Source organism: Toxorhynchites rutilus, chromosome 3 (genome assembly GCF_029784135.1).
Source record: "Toxorhynchites rutilus septentrionalis strain SRP chromosome 3, ASM2978413v1, whole genome shotgun sequence".
Lineage (NCBI taxonomy): Eukaryota > Metazoa > Arthropoda > Insecta > Diptera > Culicidae > Toxorhynchites > Toxorhynchites rutilus.
The window spans coordinates 161,090,221-161,108,154 of NC_073746.1; the positions used below are offsets into that span (position 1 = coordinate 161,090,221).

A 17,934-nucleotide genomic window follows, 5' to 3' on the forward strand; every position below is an offset into this window, starting at 1 on the left:
ATATCCCCATCCAGAGAAATCGAGAAATTTTCTTTACGAACAATTTCTAGACCAGCTCTTACAAAACTTTTGAATTCTTATCCTTCATATATGTACAACGCGCGCGACGCTCAAACTTTTGTAGACTACTTTTATTTATTTATTTTTTCAACTACTACAATAGAAAAACAACAAAATAAAAATAAAAATAGTCCATCATCACCAAGATCATGACAGACATAATAGAGACGAATACAAATTAAAAAACAAAAAATATAACATAAAAGAAAAATTGTTCAAAATTGTCTGAACAATATAATCCGTTTAAAACAAAACTTCGTCAGGTCATACATTGAGAATAATAAAAACAAACAAAAAAATCGAAAAACTGTTCACTTGAGGATATCCGTTCGTATAAAACTTCGTCAATCAATATTGTTATCAAAATAAAAAAAATTTTGGCTGTTAGAAAAATACAGCTTTAACGTGTGAAATATAGTTTCTCTTAAATTCTGCTAGTGTTGTTGCACGTTTAATATGTCTTGGCATCGAGTTGAAAACATTTACTCCTTTAAAATATAGAGATGTTTGTGAAGCACATGTTAAGAAATGTGGTGTTCTTATTTCATTCGTGTTTCTAGTATTATATCTATGAAAGTCACTTCCCCTTTCAACTCGATCACACAAATATCGAGGCAGCAAACCGTTAACTACCTTAAAAATGAACACCATAGTTAAATACACAATTCTTTGCTTCACAGATAACCATTGCAGAGCGCCCAGCATCAAATATGAGGAAGTGAACCTGCTACATTGTAAAACCAAACGCATTATTTTATTCTGCAAGCGCTGTAATCTCGATATTTGCGTTTCATTGGCCAAAAACAAAATGGAAGAACAAAAGTCTAGATGAGGAGAGATAATTGATTTGTATAGCTGTATTTTACTAGTTAAATCGTTTCTTTTTTTTTATCCCATTTATTTATTTAAGGCTCATTAGCATTTTAGCTGTAACAGAGCCGATTTTTTTTTAATCGTGTACATGTCACATGGTTATCATATCTATAATTAGCACATTACACAGTTGCCATTCGCCAGTATTCCTTCTATACCATTACATATGGTACATTCACACAGTAGCCATTTAGGCGTAAGAGTATTCTTTCTGTTCTTCCATTATCCAGTTGGACCACCGGACAGCGGAAACAGTTGATTGATCATTGTCGAGTTATTTATAGAACAGCAGCCCGATGTGTCTTGCAGAGCAGAGCAGTTGTATGGATGAATCGATCTTATTTCGACCGTGGATCGATCTCCATCGCTGATAATTGTTGCGTGGACGTAGCTATTCTGTAACAACACAAAGATGGTCAATGAGGGTCCTGAGTTTTGAACTCACGATCGATCGCTTACTAAGCGAACGCGCAACCAATGTGGCTACGGAGACCCCCCAATCGTTTCTTAGTCGACACAAAATTCCATACTTCTTGGCAATTTTCTTGATGACATTGTCAATGTGAGTATTGAACTTAAGTTTGTCATCAATAATCACGCCAAGATATTTAATCTCCCGAACGCGATCAATGATCTCATCATCAATCACAATAGAGACGTTTTCATTTATTCAATTTCGCGAGATTACCATATATTTAGTCTTATTAATGTTCAATTTCAATTGCTTATACTTCAACCATCTACTTAAAGAACGCAAATCTCCATTCAAGTGTAAAACGACCTCATGTACATTCTTAGCTGCAATGAATAACACAGTATCATCAGCAAAAAGATTAATATCGCAATATCGTAAAACTCGTCGCATGTCATTGATGTACATAATAAATAAAATGGGCCCTAATACACTTCCCTGAGGTACTCCAAGATTATTCCCTACGGGACTGGAAATGAAATCGTTGAAAGCAGTCCGTTGAGTTCTGTCATATAAATAGCTTTCAAACCATTTATATGCAGTACTCGTAATTCCAAAGCGCTTAATCGTGTTCAACAACAAGGGCCTAGAAATTGTCTCGAAAGCGCGCTTTAGATCCAAGAAAACAGCAACAATCGTGTCTTTACCTTCTAGTTTTTCGTTCCATTTTGCTAACACCAAGTTCAATGCGGTTTCACAGGAATGACCTTCCCGATATCCCGATTGTTCTGGTATTATTAAAGAGTTACGATTCAAATATTCTAACAGCTGGCCTTTAACAACAAGTTCCAAAATTTTCTCTAACGTGTGCAACATGTTGATGGGACGAAACTCTTCAGCTTTAATCGTCCCTGCAACCTTTTGAATGGAAACTACTAAGGATTCCTTCCACACTTGTGGTACATAACCAGTTAGCAATGATGTATTAATGAGGTCCAGCAAGATGTGACAAATTACATGAAAGCAATCTTGAACAACTCTAGCATTAACATTATCTATACCAGCCGTTTTTTCTAATGAGAAACAAATATTTCTAAGTTCATTCAATTTTCAATTGGGTGAAAATCTTCAATTGGGTGAAAATCTTCAAATTTACAACTACTATTAACCGGCTGTTTTATTTCATCGGGTTCATCGACCAATTCAATGGATTGATTGATCAATGAAACGCTGTTGACAAAATAATCGTTGAATTTGGATGCTATTACTTGCTCAGATTGTTCTAATGTGCCATTAAAGGTTATGGACCGCGGTTTGCAACTACTAGGTCTTAACAATGATTTTAAAATTCTGGGGCAAACATGAAAAATGTTTGTTGACGGAATTTGAAAGAACAGATTTCACTCTAGATAATATGTGATTTTCAAAACTATGTTATTTTTTGTGTTTGAGTAAATTAGAATTGAAATCATGAGTTTTTGGATGAAAACCCATCAATAACTCTGAGCAGGATTAAGATATTGACATTTTCTGCATCGCAAAATATTCGTATTGATAAGATCTAAAAGTCGTACGAATGATGTAGAGTTTTAAATATAAAAGTTAGAGTAAAAAAAACGTTTTTTCATAGTTACCCTAATGCAACTCAGATAGAAAGCGCTAAAAACAACTTTGTGGGAGATATTTATTGTTTAAACAAAAACTGTCTTAGATAAAGTTGTTACATATGATAGAACGCTCATTTTTTATGTTATCAAAAATAGGGTGACCAAAATTGTCGATGAAATGAAAAATCTAACTTTTTTATCTTTATAGATAGCGATAAACATAGTTTAACAATGTTGTAACCCCAGTTATTTTAAACAACTTTGTTTTTTCTATCTTTTAAAATAATCGATTTAGCGCTTTTATCTAAGTTGTATTGGGGTGATCACGAAAAAACGTGTTTTTTCTGCTTTAACTTTTATATTCCAATTCTACATCAAAACAGTCTTCGTATGACTTTCAGAGCTTATCGATACCAACATTTTGCGATGCAGAACTTGTCTATATCTTAATCCTGCTCAAAGATATTGATGATTTTTTACCCAAAAACTCATGATTTCAATTTTAATTTACTCAAACACGAAAAATAACATAGTTTTGAAAATCACACATCATGTAGAGTGATATATGCTCTTTCAAATGCCGCCAATAAACTTTGTTTACGTTTGCACCAGAAAGAATGACAAACAATTGAAGAGAGCGTATTTTTTTGGGAAGAAATATCAATAACTTTGAGTGAAGTTGAGATATCGAAAAGTTCTGCGTCGAAAAATGTTTGTATTAGTAAGCTCTAAAACTCTTTTGAAGACAGTTTTCACATAGAATTTGAAATATAAAAGTTAGAGCGAAAAAAATTTTTTTTTCATATTGACCCTAATGTAACTTAGAAAAAAAGGCGCTATAACGATTGTTTTAAGAGATAGAGATAAACTTTGTTCTACAAAGATGTCTCAAATAACTGGGACTACAACATTGTCGAACTATGTTTATCTCTATCTGTAAAGATAGGAAAGTTAGATTTTTTGTTTCATCGAAAGAGAATAACTGTCAAGCTCTAAATGCTAATTTCCACTTCAATGCAACTCCTGGACCATTGTGCAATGAATTGTAAATCATATTTGGATGACAGATATCGACATTTCGCGATCAAGCAAAAATCATCTGTCACCGTTGACTATTTATATAATCAAAATTAATTTCAACATTGTCTGAGCAAGGCCAAATTATGTTTGAAAGGACACTAACGATCCGTGGTGAAAAGTAACTGTAGTTTGAGTTCCTGGCTTCCAAATTAACACCTATGACCTGACGTGTTGATAATCCCTACAAAATCCATTATTAGCATCTCAAACACTTTCGTTTAACAATTTCTCACCTCTCTTTCACCTCTACCACACATAAAAATCCCAAAGTGTTTGAAAATCTCTATAATACAGAAATAAAAAAAAAGATTATAAAAGATAAATATAGTTTTTTTGTGGACTTTGAAGACGATTATATTATATTAGGCAAAATTTATAGAAGAATCTTTTAGTATTGAGTTTTTATATAAAAAAAAATATTTCATTATTCTTCTTCGTGTGATATTATATAATTAGTTTGCTGTATTCTGCTTTTGATCGTTCTGTTTGAATACACTAAACAATCTTTGCTCGTTATACCTAGACAGTGCCGCTATGCTTCCCGTGAGCATGGCTGATAACTTTTGTTTATGCGGAGTACAGTTATTATTGAGTTATCTATTATTCATAGGAGTATCATTTTGATTCGTGACAGGTTCATTAGACATTAAGATTTGTTCAGAAGACGTGTAAACCGATATATTGTTGAATAAAGTATGAGATTAGTATGGTTCCTTGCTGTGGTGGCTGAGAGCAGACATACGAACACGAAGAGTTTAATTGAATATTCATTCTAAAAATAAAAATTAATTTTCTTTTCACTTTTTTACTTTTTACTTTTTACTTATATTTTTACTTATACTTCATATGTTTGTCTTCTAAAACTCCACATTCCACACTCCACAATTTGCTAGAATACCTCGTAGTGTAGAGGCACATATTTCAGAGTTTTTTTCGAGATGCAAAAAAATAGAAATAGAATTGATATTTTTATCATTATTTGTTTATCTATCTTTTCACATTAAAACAAAAAATCATAATTAGAATAGTTATAAGCAGTGTTGCCACACGTACAAATTTATCTGAAAAGGTACAGATTTTTTGGTTATTTTTGGTAAAGATTCTGTACGGTACAGATTACAGATTTCCGTCAAAAGTACAGATTGGTACAAATTTTTTTGCGTGTGAAATTTATCTCTTTATTTGGTCTGTATTAATACTTCAAATCGCTCATTACATTCACCTGAGAATAAATTCCATTACAGAAAAATTCGTAATAAAAAAAGGCGCCCCGGTGTCGTTAACAGTTAAGTCTTTTTAGTATGTAAATGTAGACATAAATTTGGTAAGTGAATATAATATTTTGTAGTAAATAAATGAGTATGTTTTCATGCTTCATGATTTTTCTCTACAATGAATATTTTCGATGGTACAGATTTTTGGTACGGATTTTTTGAAGAAAAAGTACAGATGAGAAAGATTTTCCCCCTTCTGGTACAGATGAAAATGTGGCAACACTGGTTATAAGATGATGAAGTGAGGGGGTTCAAAAATTTACAGGAGGGTTGTGTCCGAGACACGACCACATAGTTGATGTAGGATTCCGTAAGGCTATCTGTTGCATGCTGATTCTGAAAAATTACACCGTTAAAATGTTTGATATTGATTTAGTGGCTCTGAAAAGGACCGTTTAGTTTGGTTATTAGGTATTGTTTGTTCACTCCACAAGTTAAAACCGAGTGATGATGACAGAAGTATGGTGATTAGTCGTTGGATGGTGCGTATCACGATAGAAGATGCCGAAGTGTAATTATATGATGGAAGCCGCCCTCTGTAGCTCGGGACGAGATTGATCCTGTGTTCTGCATGGATGAAATAACGAAAAAAAAACCACAAAAAAATTATACTTTATTACAAAGAAAACAAATTTGCAATGGAACAGGAAATTTTATTTTATAATTTTTACTTTCTGAGAGTGTTTATTCAGCCCAATTCCATTTTCGCTACAAACCCAACGGAGCACGATGCTATATGCCTCAATACAATTTCAATTGGACTAACAGCACCTAATACGATATGTAGATCATATGGGAAAATATTCCTTCACTTTTTCAATTTTATTCGCCGCGTGGTAGGTAGCTAGGGTGACAATAAACACAACAAAACAAACAGTTTAAATCGGACGATTCGTTCTCGAGCGAGAACACACATTGGTTTTCATTTATGAAAATTTAAATAAATCGTTCATATTTCAAGTGATTTTAACACAGCCGCTACTGTATACCATTTTACACTTACTCTTGTGCTAAAGGTTTTACAATGCTATGACCGATCATTGATATGAAACTTTACGAAGCAACCAACAATCAAGTTTCAAATTTGAATTTCATTTACTAGATTTAATCGTATCACTCATCTTACTTGCAATTGAAAATTGTGATTAAACATAATACAGATAATGTACTAAAAGCTAAAAAAATAAGTAGACTAGTAGCCGTCAGCAGTTATGATGAAACCACTAACTGTGGAAAATGGAAATCTCGCAAATCTATCATAAAATGACTAATCAATAATTGTGAGTACAAGAGAAATCTTGTATCTTCACCAATCAGAACGAGGTATTTCCGTTTGTATAACCGTTGAGATTTTTCAGTTGTTCGGTAGTAAGTTCATGACATAGGGGAACCACGGGTAAGACGGACAGTTGGGGGTATAATGGACAGGTGGCTGATTTGTATAGTTGCATTATGAATTTCAAATTTCTGTTGATGGGAACCCCTTCTACATGCTATTCTAGACTATTTCAACCATCCTATGACAATAAATGTGCACCCGTGGCCTAGTGGTTAGCGTCCCACCCTATCATGCCGGGTGTTCGGGTTCGATTCCCGTTCTGGTTGGGGGATTTTTCGTCAAAGAAAATTCTTCCGGCTTGCACTGTGGTCACGCGTATTCTAGAGCTTGCCACTCTAGAGTACATTCAAGGCGTGTTATTCGGCATAGGAATCTCAACCAAGTATTAATGAACGACGCTAGTTAATGAATACTTTGAGACGGCAAAAGTTCCACAGGGAACGTTAACGCCATTCAAGAAGAAGAAGATGACAATAAATATTCATCAAAAGTGGAATAGGGAAACCGAAAACCAAACATGATTCCGCGTGTGGATGTAATTCTTGCGGTTTCGATATTAAGCATTTTGAGTGGTTTAATTGCAAAACTGAATTCGCTGATGGTTATATTTCGGTTTGTGAGTTGTCAGAGAAGCGATATTAGGTATGTGCGAAAAAGCAAAATTCATCCGTAATTGGTAAATTTAAATTATTGAAATAATTGGACAGGCACATTCATAATCACATCCAATGCATGATGGAAGGTGAAGGAAAGAATATTGAACAATTTTTTTATTGCTTTCTCTGTTTGTTCTATTTCAGTTACTGGCGCACAAACACTGAGAGAGAGCGAAATTATTCCTCTCGCGAGCGATAAACTCCTACGCTTCATATTTTTTTTCCCGTTGGGTGTGAATCACTGCGTCCATTATTTTGAACTATTGTGGTATACCTTTTTTATACTACACTTTAAGCTTATCTACTACTTATTGATGAAGGAGTAGACTGAAAGCTATAGCGTGATAGGAATAATCTGTTTGATAAAATTTATAATCCTGATCGGCGACGCAGACCAAATTTCCTTGGGCTCCAGAATAGCTTTATCAAGGTGTTGAAGTCTGCGTCTAGTTAGAGCTCCGCAGTTACAGAGCAAATGTTCCGAGGTTTCGCTTTCGGCATTACAAAAGCGACAAATATCATCTTGTGCTAAACCTATGTTCTTAAGATGGTATTTACTCGGGCAGTGTCCTGTTAAAAGACCAGTGAATGTGCTTGAGCCTTTCTTATTAAGGCTTAGCAGCTGTTGAGTAATTTTAATACTCGGCGTAATAAATTTTTTCGCCTGTTTAAGTTTTGCAGCCATCCAATTGGCTGTCACTTAGCGGTCTTCCCATTTTTTCAGCTCGCTTTCCAACACACAGTCGGAGAGTCCACAGAATGGATCTGGACCAGTGAATGGTGAGTTTGAGCCGTTCCTGGCAAGTTCATCTGCTCGCTCGTTGCCCTCTATACCGCAATGGCATGGAATCCAGTACAATTGTACCGAACTTATCTGACTTAATTGCCGTAAAAGGGAAATGCATTCCCAGACAATTTTTGAAGAGCACTTGAAGGCATTTAGAGCTTTAAGTGCCGCTTGACTGTCCGAGAATATGCAGATGTTAGCATGTCTATACTTTCTTTTGAGGCACACATTTAGACATTCTATTATTGCAGCTATTTCTGCCTGAAAAACTGTTGGCCAGTTTCCCATAGCCACAGAGATTTTTGTTTTGGGACCATACACTCCAGCACCTGTTCTGATTCCCATTTTCGACCCATCAGTGTAGAACATGATTGAACCATTACGAAAGTCGGGGTCACCTTCATCCCATACTGAGCGAGAATGTTCGATCATTCTGTATGGAATGTCATAATTGGTCCTAGGTTCCATCCAATCATTGTTCATCTCTGAGGTCCAATGGGTAAAAGATTCAGGATGCTCAAGTGTCCCCGTCTAGTATTTTTTTCCATCTTTTAAGCTTCGCATTGCTCCAGTATTTGCAACGCATGCTAGTCGTTGGAGTTTGTTTAGCTTTTTTGTCGCTACAGTCTCCTTTGTCTTTGGCCACCATACAAGTGAGGCATAGGTTATCCTAGGCCGCACAATTGCAGTGTAAACCCACATAACCATTTTTGGTTTAAGGCCCCATGTTCTTCCTATCATTTTAGAGCATGCCCATAGAGCTGAATTGGCCTTGATGATTATTGAATCTAAGTGCGCGTTCCAGTTTAATTTAGCATCTAATATTACACCTAGATATTGGGTTGGGGAAAAAGAAATGTCGTATATTGTCAATATATGGCAACACTTAAACATATCTTGTGTTGTACTTATCGCATCGGATCATACTATATGGCTATTTAAAGACGACAATCTGTGCTATAAGTGTCGTTTTGACAGTGTTGTGATTGTCCTTTTCAGTCTCAAGTTATAGCGCGTCAAAGATGGAGTCCACCAAGCAAGAAATTCCCCATATTTTACGTTTTTACTACCTGCGAGGTAAAACTGCAACGGAGGCGGCCGAATAAATTCTTGTAGTTTATGGACCCGATACTGTAACGATTCGCACAGCACAGCGTCGATTTCGTTCTGGTGTAGTGGCTGTCGAAGATTCACCCCGTACCCCGTATCGTTGAAATCATCCAAGTAGACCGGCATGTGACACTCGCTCGATTGGCCAGGAACTGGGTATAGCCTATAAAACAGTTTGGAACCATTTACAGAAGATTGGATTCCAAAAAAAACTGGATGTATGGGTGCCACACGAGTTGACGCAAAAAAATCTATTAGACCGAATCAACGCCTGCGATGCACTGCTGAAACGGAACGAACTCGACCCATTTTTGAAGAAGATGGTGACTGGTGATGAAAAGTGGATCACGTACGACAACCTACGAACCGTCGAAACACGGTGAGCCGGCCCAAACCATCGCCAAGCACGGATTGACGGACAGGAAAGTTTTGCTGTGTGTTTGGTGGGATTGGAATGGAATCATCCACTATGAGCTGCTCAGCTATGGCCAGGCCCTCAACTTGGTTCTCTACTGTGAGCAGCTTGACCGTTTTAAGCAGGCGATTGACCAGAAACGGCCAGAAATGATCAATAGGAATGGTGTTGTTTGACAACGCTCGGCCTCACACATCTTTGAAGACCCACCAGAAGCTACGGGAGCTCGGATGGGATGTCCTATTGCACCCACCGTATAGTCCGGACCAGGCTCCAAGTGATTATCATCTCTTCCGGTCCATGCAAAACGCTCTTGGTGATACTAAGTTGGGCTCAAAAGAGGCTGAGGCGTTAACTGGCTGTCTGAGTTTTTTGCAAATAAGGATAAGCAAATAAGGGTTTAAAAGTGGGGGATAATGAAGTTGCCTTCTAAATGGCAACAAGTTTGCGAACAAAATGGCGCATACTTGACTTAAATTGAAAGTATGTTAAATAAAGCGTCAAATTTCGATCATAAATACGACATTTCTTTTTCCCCAACCCTATATTTCACAGAAGTGCTGCTTTTCCTCTCCCTCAAGATGTAGAGACTGCAGATGCAGTTTTTTTTTTGGTGAACGGAATAATTGTTGTTTTGAGGGATTTATGCTCAGACCTCCTGTGATACACCAAGATTGTGTAAAGTTTAAGGCCATCTGCATTCTGCTCGATAACACGTCGTCAAATTTGCCTCGTACCGTTATGACTAGATCATCGGCAAAGCCCCCAACTTCGAATCCTTTTACCTCTAAACTTATCAGAAGGTCGTCAACTACATGTGACCCAAGGAGAGGTGATGAAACCCCTCCTTGTGGGTAACCTTTCGTTGTGATTGCAATGTTGACGACCCGCCTAGCTCCGATGTGATTCGTCTATGTGTGAGCATGCCCTGGATCCATTTGACTATGGGGAAAAAGTGACCCTCGAATTTTAAAAGCGAACTGGATTAAAAATGTTGATTCCCACGAAAAACTACCCTATGCAAAATATCAGCTCAATCGGACTTCATTTACTAGTGTCGCACAGCGGTCAAAAGTTGAGTTTTTTGAAAACTGAAAAATCACCCAAGGGGAGAGTAAAGGAAATCGGGGTTTTCGAAAAAAAAATTGATGCCAAATGTCTTCAAATTGACTTCAAAATCGACGATCTGGGACTTTGTCGTTTTTTTCGAAATACGAGACAAAACGAATGGTTTAGGGTGCCAATGAAAATAGTTACCTCGATTTTCATACGGGACTCCCTGCGAAATGTTAATTTGCACGATAAAATACCATCTGCAAAGTATTAGCTCATTTGGACTTCATTTACTATTGTCGCAGATGTGGAAATTTAAGTTTTCTGAAAACCGAAAAATCACCCAAGGAGGGAGTAAAGGAAATCGGGGTTTTAAACAAAAAATGTTGATGCCAAATGTCTTAGAATTACAAGAAATGTCGAGATTTACCTTTACCTTGTTACGGTTTGCTAGCAAAACCGGAACAAAAAAATTAAAATAAGAAAAGAATTTGAAAGCTCAATCAAATAACACTCATACTTACCTACTCAGCATTAATACCTACCTGTGAAGACACCGCATGCTGTCAAACGAAAACCCACTGTAAAATTAATAAAAGCGCTTATTCTAACATATATTAACTGGTCGGCTAATTTCCGGCCGGAAAAGGAAGAGAAGGAGGAGAGAAAAAGTGAGAGAGGAGAAAATATCTAAGCGAAGAGAGATGAAAATGGAGGGGAGAAAGAAGGATTCGAGCTTTGAAGGAAAGAAGAATGACTCGACTCCTTCTTGGTTCACGGACCGTCGAAGAAATCAGATCGATTTAGATATCAAGAAAAAAGTAAAGTTGAAGTTACTTGGAAGTTGAAAGTAGAAGTGCGAGAGAAAATAGGGGCCGGAAAGTCGCAGCTCCTAGGAACCGTCCACACCGAGTGACATCCGCCCTCCTCGCAGATATCCGACGGTGGAGAAACCTCGAAAAAGTGGCGGTGGGCAACGAGCCCCAAACGTCATCGTTAACCCATACGCGTTCGGGTGGGTCGATCGGATGTTTTGGAGGTAACAGTGCGGTGAAAACCGGGCTGAACCGATGTGATCGACCACCGTCTGCGGGCACCGTGCGTGAGTAATCCAAGAAACCACAAACCAACCTCTCTCTCTCTCTTCTCCGTATCCGACAACTTACCTGCGTTCCAGCAGCTCCTGTTCGGCCGCATCGTTGAACTAATCCTACTAACCTGAAAAAAAATAAATAAAAATATATAAAGTCTTGTCCAGTTAGAATCCGTACGCGTTGCACATTTTACAGCGGCACAGTCAGTGGCCGCTGCAAGAAAGTTTTTACAGCGGTTTGTTTACAAATGTTTCCTCTTCTGGTGGTAAAAGTTTCAAATTTTTTCGTGCCGTAAGTCCGGAGTTATTCCACATGGAAGACAGAAGAAGAAAATTAATCTTGCACACCCACGTTGACAATCCAACGTGGTCGGGTGCGAAGATCGCGAAACAGTTGGATATCGCTAAAACTACCGTATGTGATGTGCTCAGACGATTCCGCGAGCGGAACAGCGTGGACCGGGCGGTTCAAAAGAAGCGTCGAAGCGGAACCTACGATCGTCAGCTGAATTGGAAGGTGTTGAGAACCGTCAGAGCAAACCCTGGACTGTCCGAACATGATATCGCTCAGAAATACGGTGCCGCTCGTAGTACCGTTCGACGAATCATTCACCGAGCTGGACTTCATTCCTACAAAGCAATCAAGCAACCAAATAGGACGATGAAGCAGAGTCTAGTGACGAAAACTCGCGCTCGTAAGTTGTATTATCAGGTACTAACGAAGTACCATGGATGCCTGCTCCAGGATGACGAAACTTATGTAAAAATGGACTTCGGCCAACTTCCGGGACAAAAATTTTATCTTTCCACGGCACGAGGCGATGTCCCCGCCAAATTCAAGTTCATGTTCATGGACAAATTTGCCAAGAAGATGATGATCTGGCAGGGTATATGCACCTGTGGTGCGAAGACGCCGGTTTTCATCACTACAAAGACCATGGATTCGAAATTGTACAAGGAAGAGTGCCTGAAGGAGCGTGTGTTGCCTTTCATAAAGGCACACAATGGTCCCGTTAAGTTTTGGCCTGACTTAGCGAGTTGCCACTATAGCCGGGAGGTTCTCCAGTGGTACCGCGACAACGGGGTGGATTTTATCGAGAAGGAGTTCAACCCACCAAACTGCCCCCAATTCCGCCCAATTGAAAAATATTGGGCGATTATGAAGCGGAAGCTAAAGAAGACCGGAAAAATGGCTCGGGACGCTGCAGGGATGACCAGATTCTGGAAAAAACTGGCCACAGAGGTCGACACTGCCGCTGTGCAACGTTTGATGGGAGGAATCACCAGAAAAGTGAGAAGTTTCATCAGAAATGAAGAAAAATAATTTTAAGGACATTTTTTTGTAAAAGTGCAAGAATATATCTTTCTTTTGGTTGATCACTCTTTTTTGTATGTCATTCTATCTCCGAGATATAAATGATTTCTTCCGTACGGATTCTAACTGGACAAGACTTTATGTATGCATATAATACTTACCAATATTTTCTTATTATACACAAAACTTATGATATAGTTATTCTACCTTCTACCGCTTAAGTCGTGAGTCCGTTTCGTGTTTCTGGTGAAGTGCCGACCCTGAGGTAACGCTACTTACAACATCGAAAAAAAAATTTCGTCATAAATCGGCTTTTCGAGATAACAGTTAATCTGGACGTTGCTCCTACGTCAAAAGTGATCGAAAATGGTACTCCTTGATTATGCTTCCTCCGAGTCAACCACGGTAGCCATACGCCGGAAATCATTATCAAACAAAAAAAGCAAAGATTTACCCTTCGAATATTCAATTATCAAAATTCACGGTAATTAACACCTCATAACGTTCACTGTTTTTGAAAATTTTACACCTTTGAAAAACACCCTGCGCAACAAGACAAGATAAGGAGCAAAATGTTAACATTATGGCTGAAAATTCCCACCAACAGAAAAGTAATGACTTTTAATAAGCGAAAAAACGAAAAGTAACAATTCGGTTGATCGGATCAACAACACTCCAAACACCTTTCGTTTACCTTTCACTTAGCTAGTGTCGCTCAGTTTGAAATTACCGTCAGTAAGAAGGGTGAAAATGATGTTTGTGATGTTCAACACTATGTATTCTATACTATCTTGCTGCGGAAAGCGCGATGTTGGCAGGATAGCAGGTGCAACTTTATGTGCTCTTTGCTCCAGCAATTTGCAATAGTTATTCCGGATGCTTGAACTTTCGCTTACTTCAACAATGTAGGCTTCCGTTCGTGATTCTCTCTGTCCATTCGCGATCCTCCCGACATGGATTACTGTTTCGAACCCCGCATCCTTCCATCGTAGTAAAACGTTCGAACATACGGAGCACTAATGCCGGAGAAAGTTCCCCGTCCAAGGATGTAAATGTATTTCCTTACCATCCAAATGCACATCTCGTCGCTGTCGGAAGTAAAGCCGTGGAAAAGCTCATTTTCCACTCTCGTTGGTCTCATTTCTCACTCAACCTTTTCGGTGAGGCGGTGCGTGCGGGGACGGATGGCCGGGAATGAAATTGGATACAGTTTCCCGCGTGATCCCGCATTCATTTCAATGTGTGAGCAGGCAGCGAGGCCACACCACCGCCGGAGGAAACGCTCCCGGACGGAAAGATACACCGGGAAGACCAACGAGGCTATACATATCTATTTTTAATCCTATCGGATCCGCACTGAATGATTCCGGACTGGTTGGTAGTGGCGATTGAATTAAGTTTTAATTAAAATTTTAATGTTCTCGTGTTATTAGATTGAGTAGATTCTAATTTAATACTGCATGTTTCTCTGGGACTCAAATGGGCGGATGGGCGAATGAAACTGTAACAGTACACACCATAATCGAGACTCCACGATTATAGCTCGCAACAGCCGTTGGAAATGTTATATAAACACAATAACCAGAGGAAATCGCTGCATTGGATTTCAACTGATAATGACATATGCCCCTGTACATAACATTCCATTCACGGAATGGTGATTTAAGCAGCCCTTAGTTCTCTGAATAGAAAATCCGTTCAGACAGGTTGTCGTTTTTACTATTAAAGTGTGCTTTTAAAACACCTTCAGAAACACATATCAACAGTGCCTTATGACGAAAGCGAGCATTGGATTTAGAAAAGTTTCACATTGTCAAATGAAACTGGAAGCTACAGAGCTAAAGATACTTCACGCCGGGTTGAGCGTGATAAAGTCCACATCAATCAACGATCAATCATAACACAATGGCGATTGTGCTTCCGGTGAGGTGTCAAATCCACATTCCTGAAACATACCAACACGATCCTGTGGCGACAACCGTTTGGCATGTGCTTGCCATGGCTGACGTTCATCTTTTATTCAGCAACCAGTTATGGCGTAACCAGAACGAACCGCAAACGGGAAAGACCATATTTGCTGGTCCAACTTTTCACTATCTGCCGTTTGTTTTATAATCCAGCGCATTCAGGACTCGCGACATGTGAGTGCGGCCAATGGATGCAAAATTGGTGAGCGTATACATTTCTGCAATGCGAAAATATTCCCTCTTCCGTTATGGATTTGCTCGGCTTCGGAAGCTGGACATGACTGCCAACCGTACGACAGTATTTGAAAAAAAAACGGTATGATCAATTCATGACTCTGTCCCTATTAGGTCAAGGTTGAAGAATCAAAGAGGGATTGACATAACATAATAAAAGGCGACAACTTTGTTCCTTGCTTCTGGATTTTTACCTAGCCTGATTCAAGGTTTTTTTCTTCTATTCCGCAAAAAGTTTTAAATTCATTCAGATCCACTTACATTATGTCAAATTGATATTCAGTCTTGAAGCGCTCAATATAATACATTTTATAGTGATGATTGCTATGATCTTTCGTTTAATCACTTTAGTATATCAAAGTTCTAATGACAGTCAATATAACTAGGTTTAATTTGTGCATAGGGGATTTTTTCAGTCTCTTGAATCAACTTCCATTCGTATATTGACGTAGGACTACGTCTTACATTCTTCTTCTTCTTCTTCAATGGCACTAACGTTCCTAGAGGAACTTCGCCGTCTCAACGTAGTATTACTTGCGTCATTTTTATTAGTACTTAGTTGAGACTTCTATGCCAAATAACACGCCTTGAATGCATTCTGAGTGGCAAGCTCTAGAATACGCGTGATCAGAGTGCAAGTTGGAGGAACGTCTTACATTAAGGGTGCCAAATCAGAAAACAGGTCACGTTTTTATGTAATAAAGTTAGCGTTAATAACTATTTTTGCTGCGAACGGATTTCAACGAATTGCATACCAATCAAATCGGATTTAGTTCTCTGGAATATTTCTCTATTGGGCGAAGCTCCGGCGCGTTGGGCGGGTTCATTTCCTTTGGCACGAAGGTGACCCCGTTGGCTTCGTACCACTCCAACACGTCCTTTGAATAGTGGCACGAAGCGAGATCCGGCCAGAATATGGTCGGGCCCTCGTGCTGCTTCAATAGTGGTAGTAAGCGCTTCTGTAGGCACTCCTTAAGGTAAACCTGCCCGTTTACCGTGCCGGTCATCACGAAGGGGGCGCTCCGCTTTCCGCAAGAGCAGATCGCTTGCCACACCATGTACTTTTTGGCAAACTTGGATAGTTTCTGCTTGCGAATCTCCTCCGGAACGCTGAATTTGTCCCCTGCGGAGAAGAACAACAGGCCCGGCAGCTGACGAAAGTCCGCTTTGACGTAGGTTTCGTCGTCCATTACCAGGTAATGCGGCTTCGTCAGCATTTCGGTGTACAGCTTCCGGGCTCGCGTCTTCCCCACCATGTTCTGCCTTTCGTCGCGGTTAGGAGCCTTCTGAACCTTGTATGTACGCAGGCCCTCCCGCTGCTTGGTCCGCTGGACGAATGAACTTGACAAATTCAGCTTATTGGCGACATCCCGGACCGAACTTCTCGGATCACGTCTAAACTGCTTAACTACGCGCTTGTGATCTTTTTCACTGACGGAGCATCCATTTTTGCCGTTCTTCACCTTCCGGTCAATGGTTAGGTTCTCGAAGTATCGTTTTAGTACTCCGTGGATTGGACGATTCCCAGCATCTTACCGATGTCCCGATGTGACAACTCCGGATTCTCGAAATGAGTGCGCAGGATTAATTCACGACGCTCTTTTTCGTTCGACGACATTTTTCCAAATTTACGAAAAATTGACAGTGAAGCATGGCCAACGTGATCTATACACTCTTATCTGAATATAAGCGAAAGCTGAAGATATAATTCCTAAAAATTAAATTTCTACAGCGTTTTTTCCGTGATGCAATTTGGTGTGACACACCCTTTATATAACCGATTACTCGCGGTTGGCTCGAGGTTAGTATTACAAGTGTTCTCATAATTGGGATGTTGCAGTCTTCAGTGCTCTGTACGTATGCCCGACATGGGATACTTCCTATTGGGATGCAGCTGACCGTTAATCAGCAACGCCCCCCTAGTCTGCACCCCATATCTTGCATGGTGCGTCTTTTCCGACTCGATTGGTGTGTATATGTGTGTGTAATTATATTTATGGCTAATTTGAATCCTAGTTTATTTGAATTTCCTACATTCTAATTTGCTTGTATTTTATCTTATAACTAACTTATTTAATTTATTAACCTACCTAATTCTAAACGCTGCCATACAAACGAAACACAAACTTCTGCATAACTCGAGAACTAAACCAGCACATTTTGGGATGTGAGGGTTTTTGGGTATGAAAATTGTTTCTATAATGGGGTTCCATAAAAATATTACAAATATTTTAAACAAACATATTCCAACCAAACATGATATTTGAAAATATTCGGAAAACTCTGAAGGAAAATGGGAGGATTCGGAAAATTCAATTCACATATGTTCTACAATTACATAGTGACAAGCGTTGATAGTTCATTAGATGTTTGCGCTAACGAAATTATTTTTGTTCGAGAGTTGAAATGAATTTCAATGTGATAAAACGCACTCCTATATCTTCGTCTATCTATATAAGTAAAAATAAATCACCGAATGTGTTGATAAGAGCAAAACTCGAGAAAGGAATTGTCCGATATAAGACTGTCTTTATTCTATCACTAGCTGACCCGGCAAACTTGGTGCCGCCCAACATTTGTTTTTTGTTATCAATACCTTCAAACATCCACGTTTTCTTACTATGAGCAAGTTCATGAGTCCAATCGCAGAACTGTTCAT

General features: G+C 38.9%; 1 protein-coding gene across 1 annotated transcript in view; it reads right to left on the reverse strand.

The window, feature by feature from the left end:
• Window positions 1–11,558: 11,558 nt before the first annotated feature.
• Window positions 11,559–17,934, reverse strand: part of LOC129773613 (uncharacterized) — an 84,699-nt gene continuing 78,323 nt past the window's right edge. Inside the window, exons 5-6 of the mRNA XM_055777251.1 lie at window positions 11,833–11,884; window positions 11,559–11,753 (exon numbers count right to left, since the gene is read on the reverse strand). Coding sequence (XP_055633226.1) covers window positions 11,559–11,753; window positions 11,833–11,884 — 247 coding nt within the window. The remainder of the gene's footprint in view (window positions 11,754–11,832; window positions 11,885–17,934) is intronic.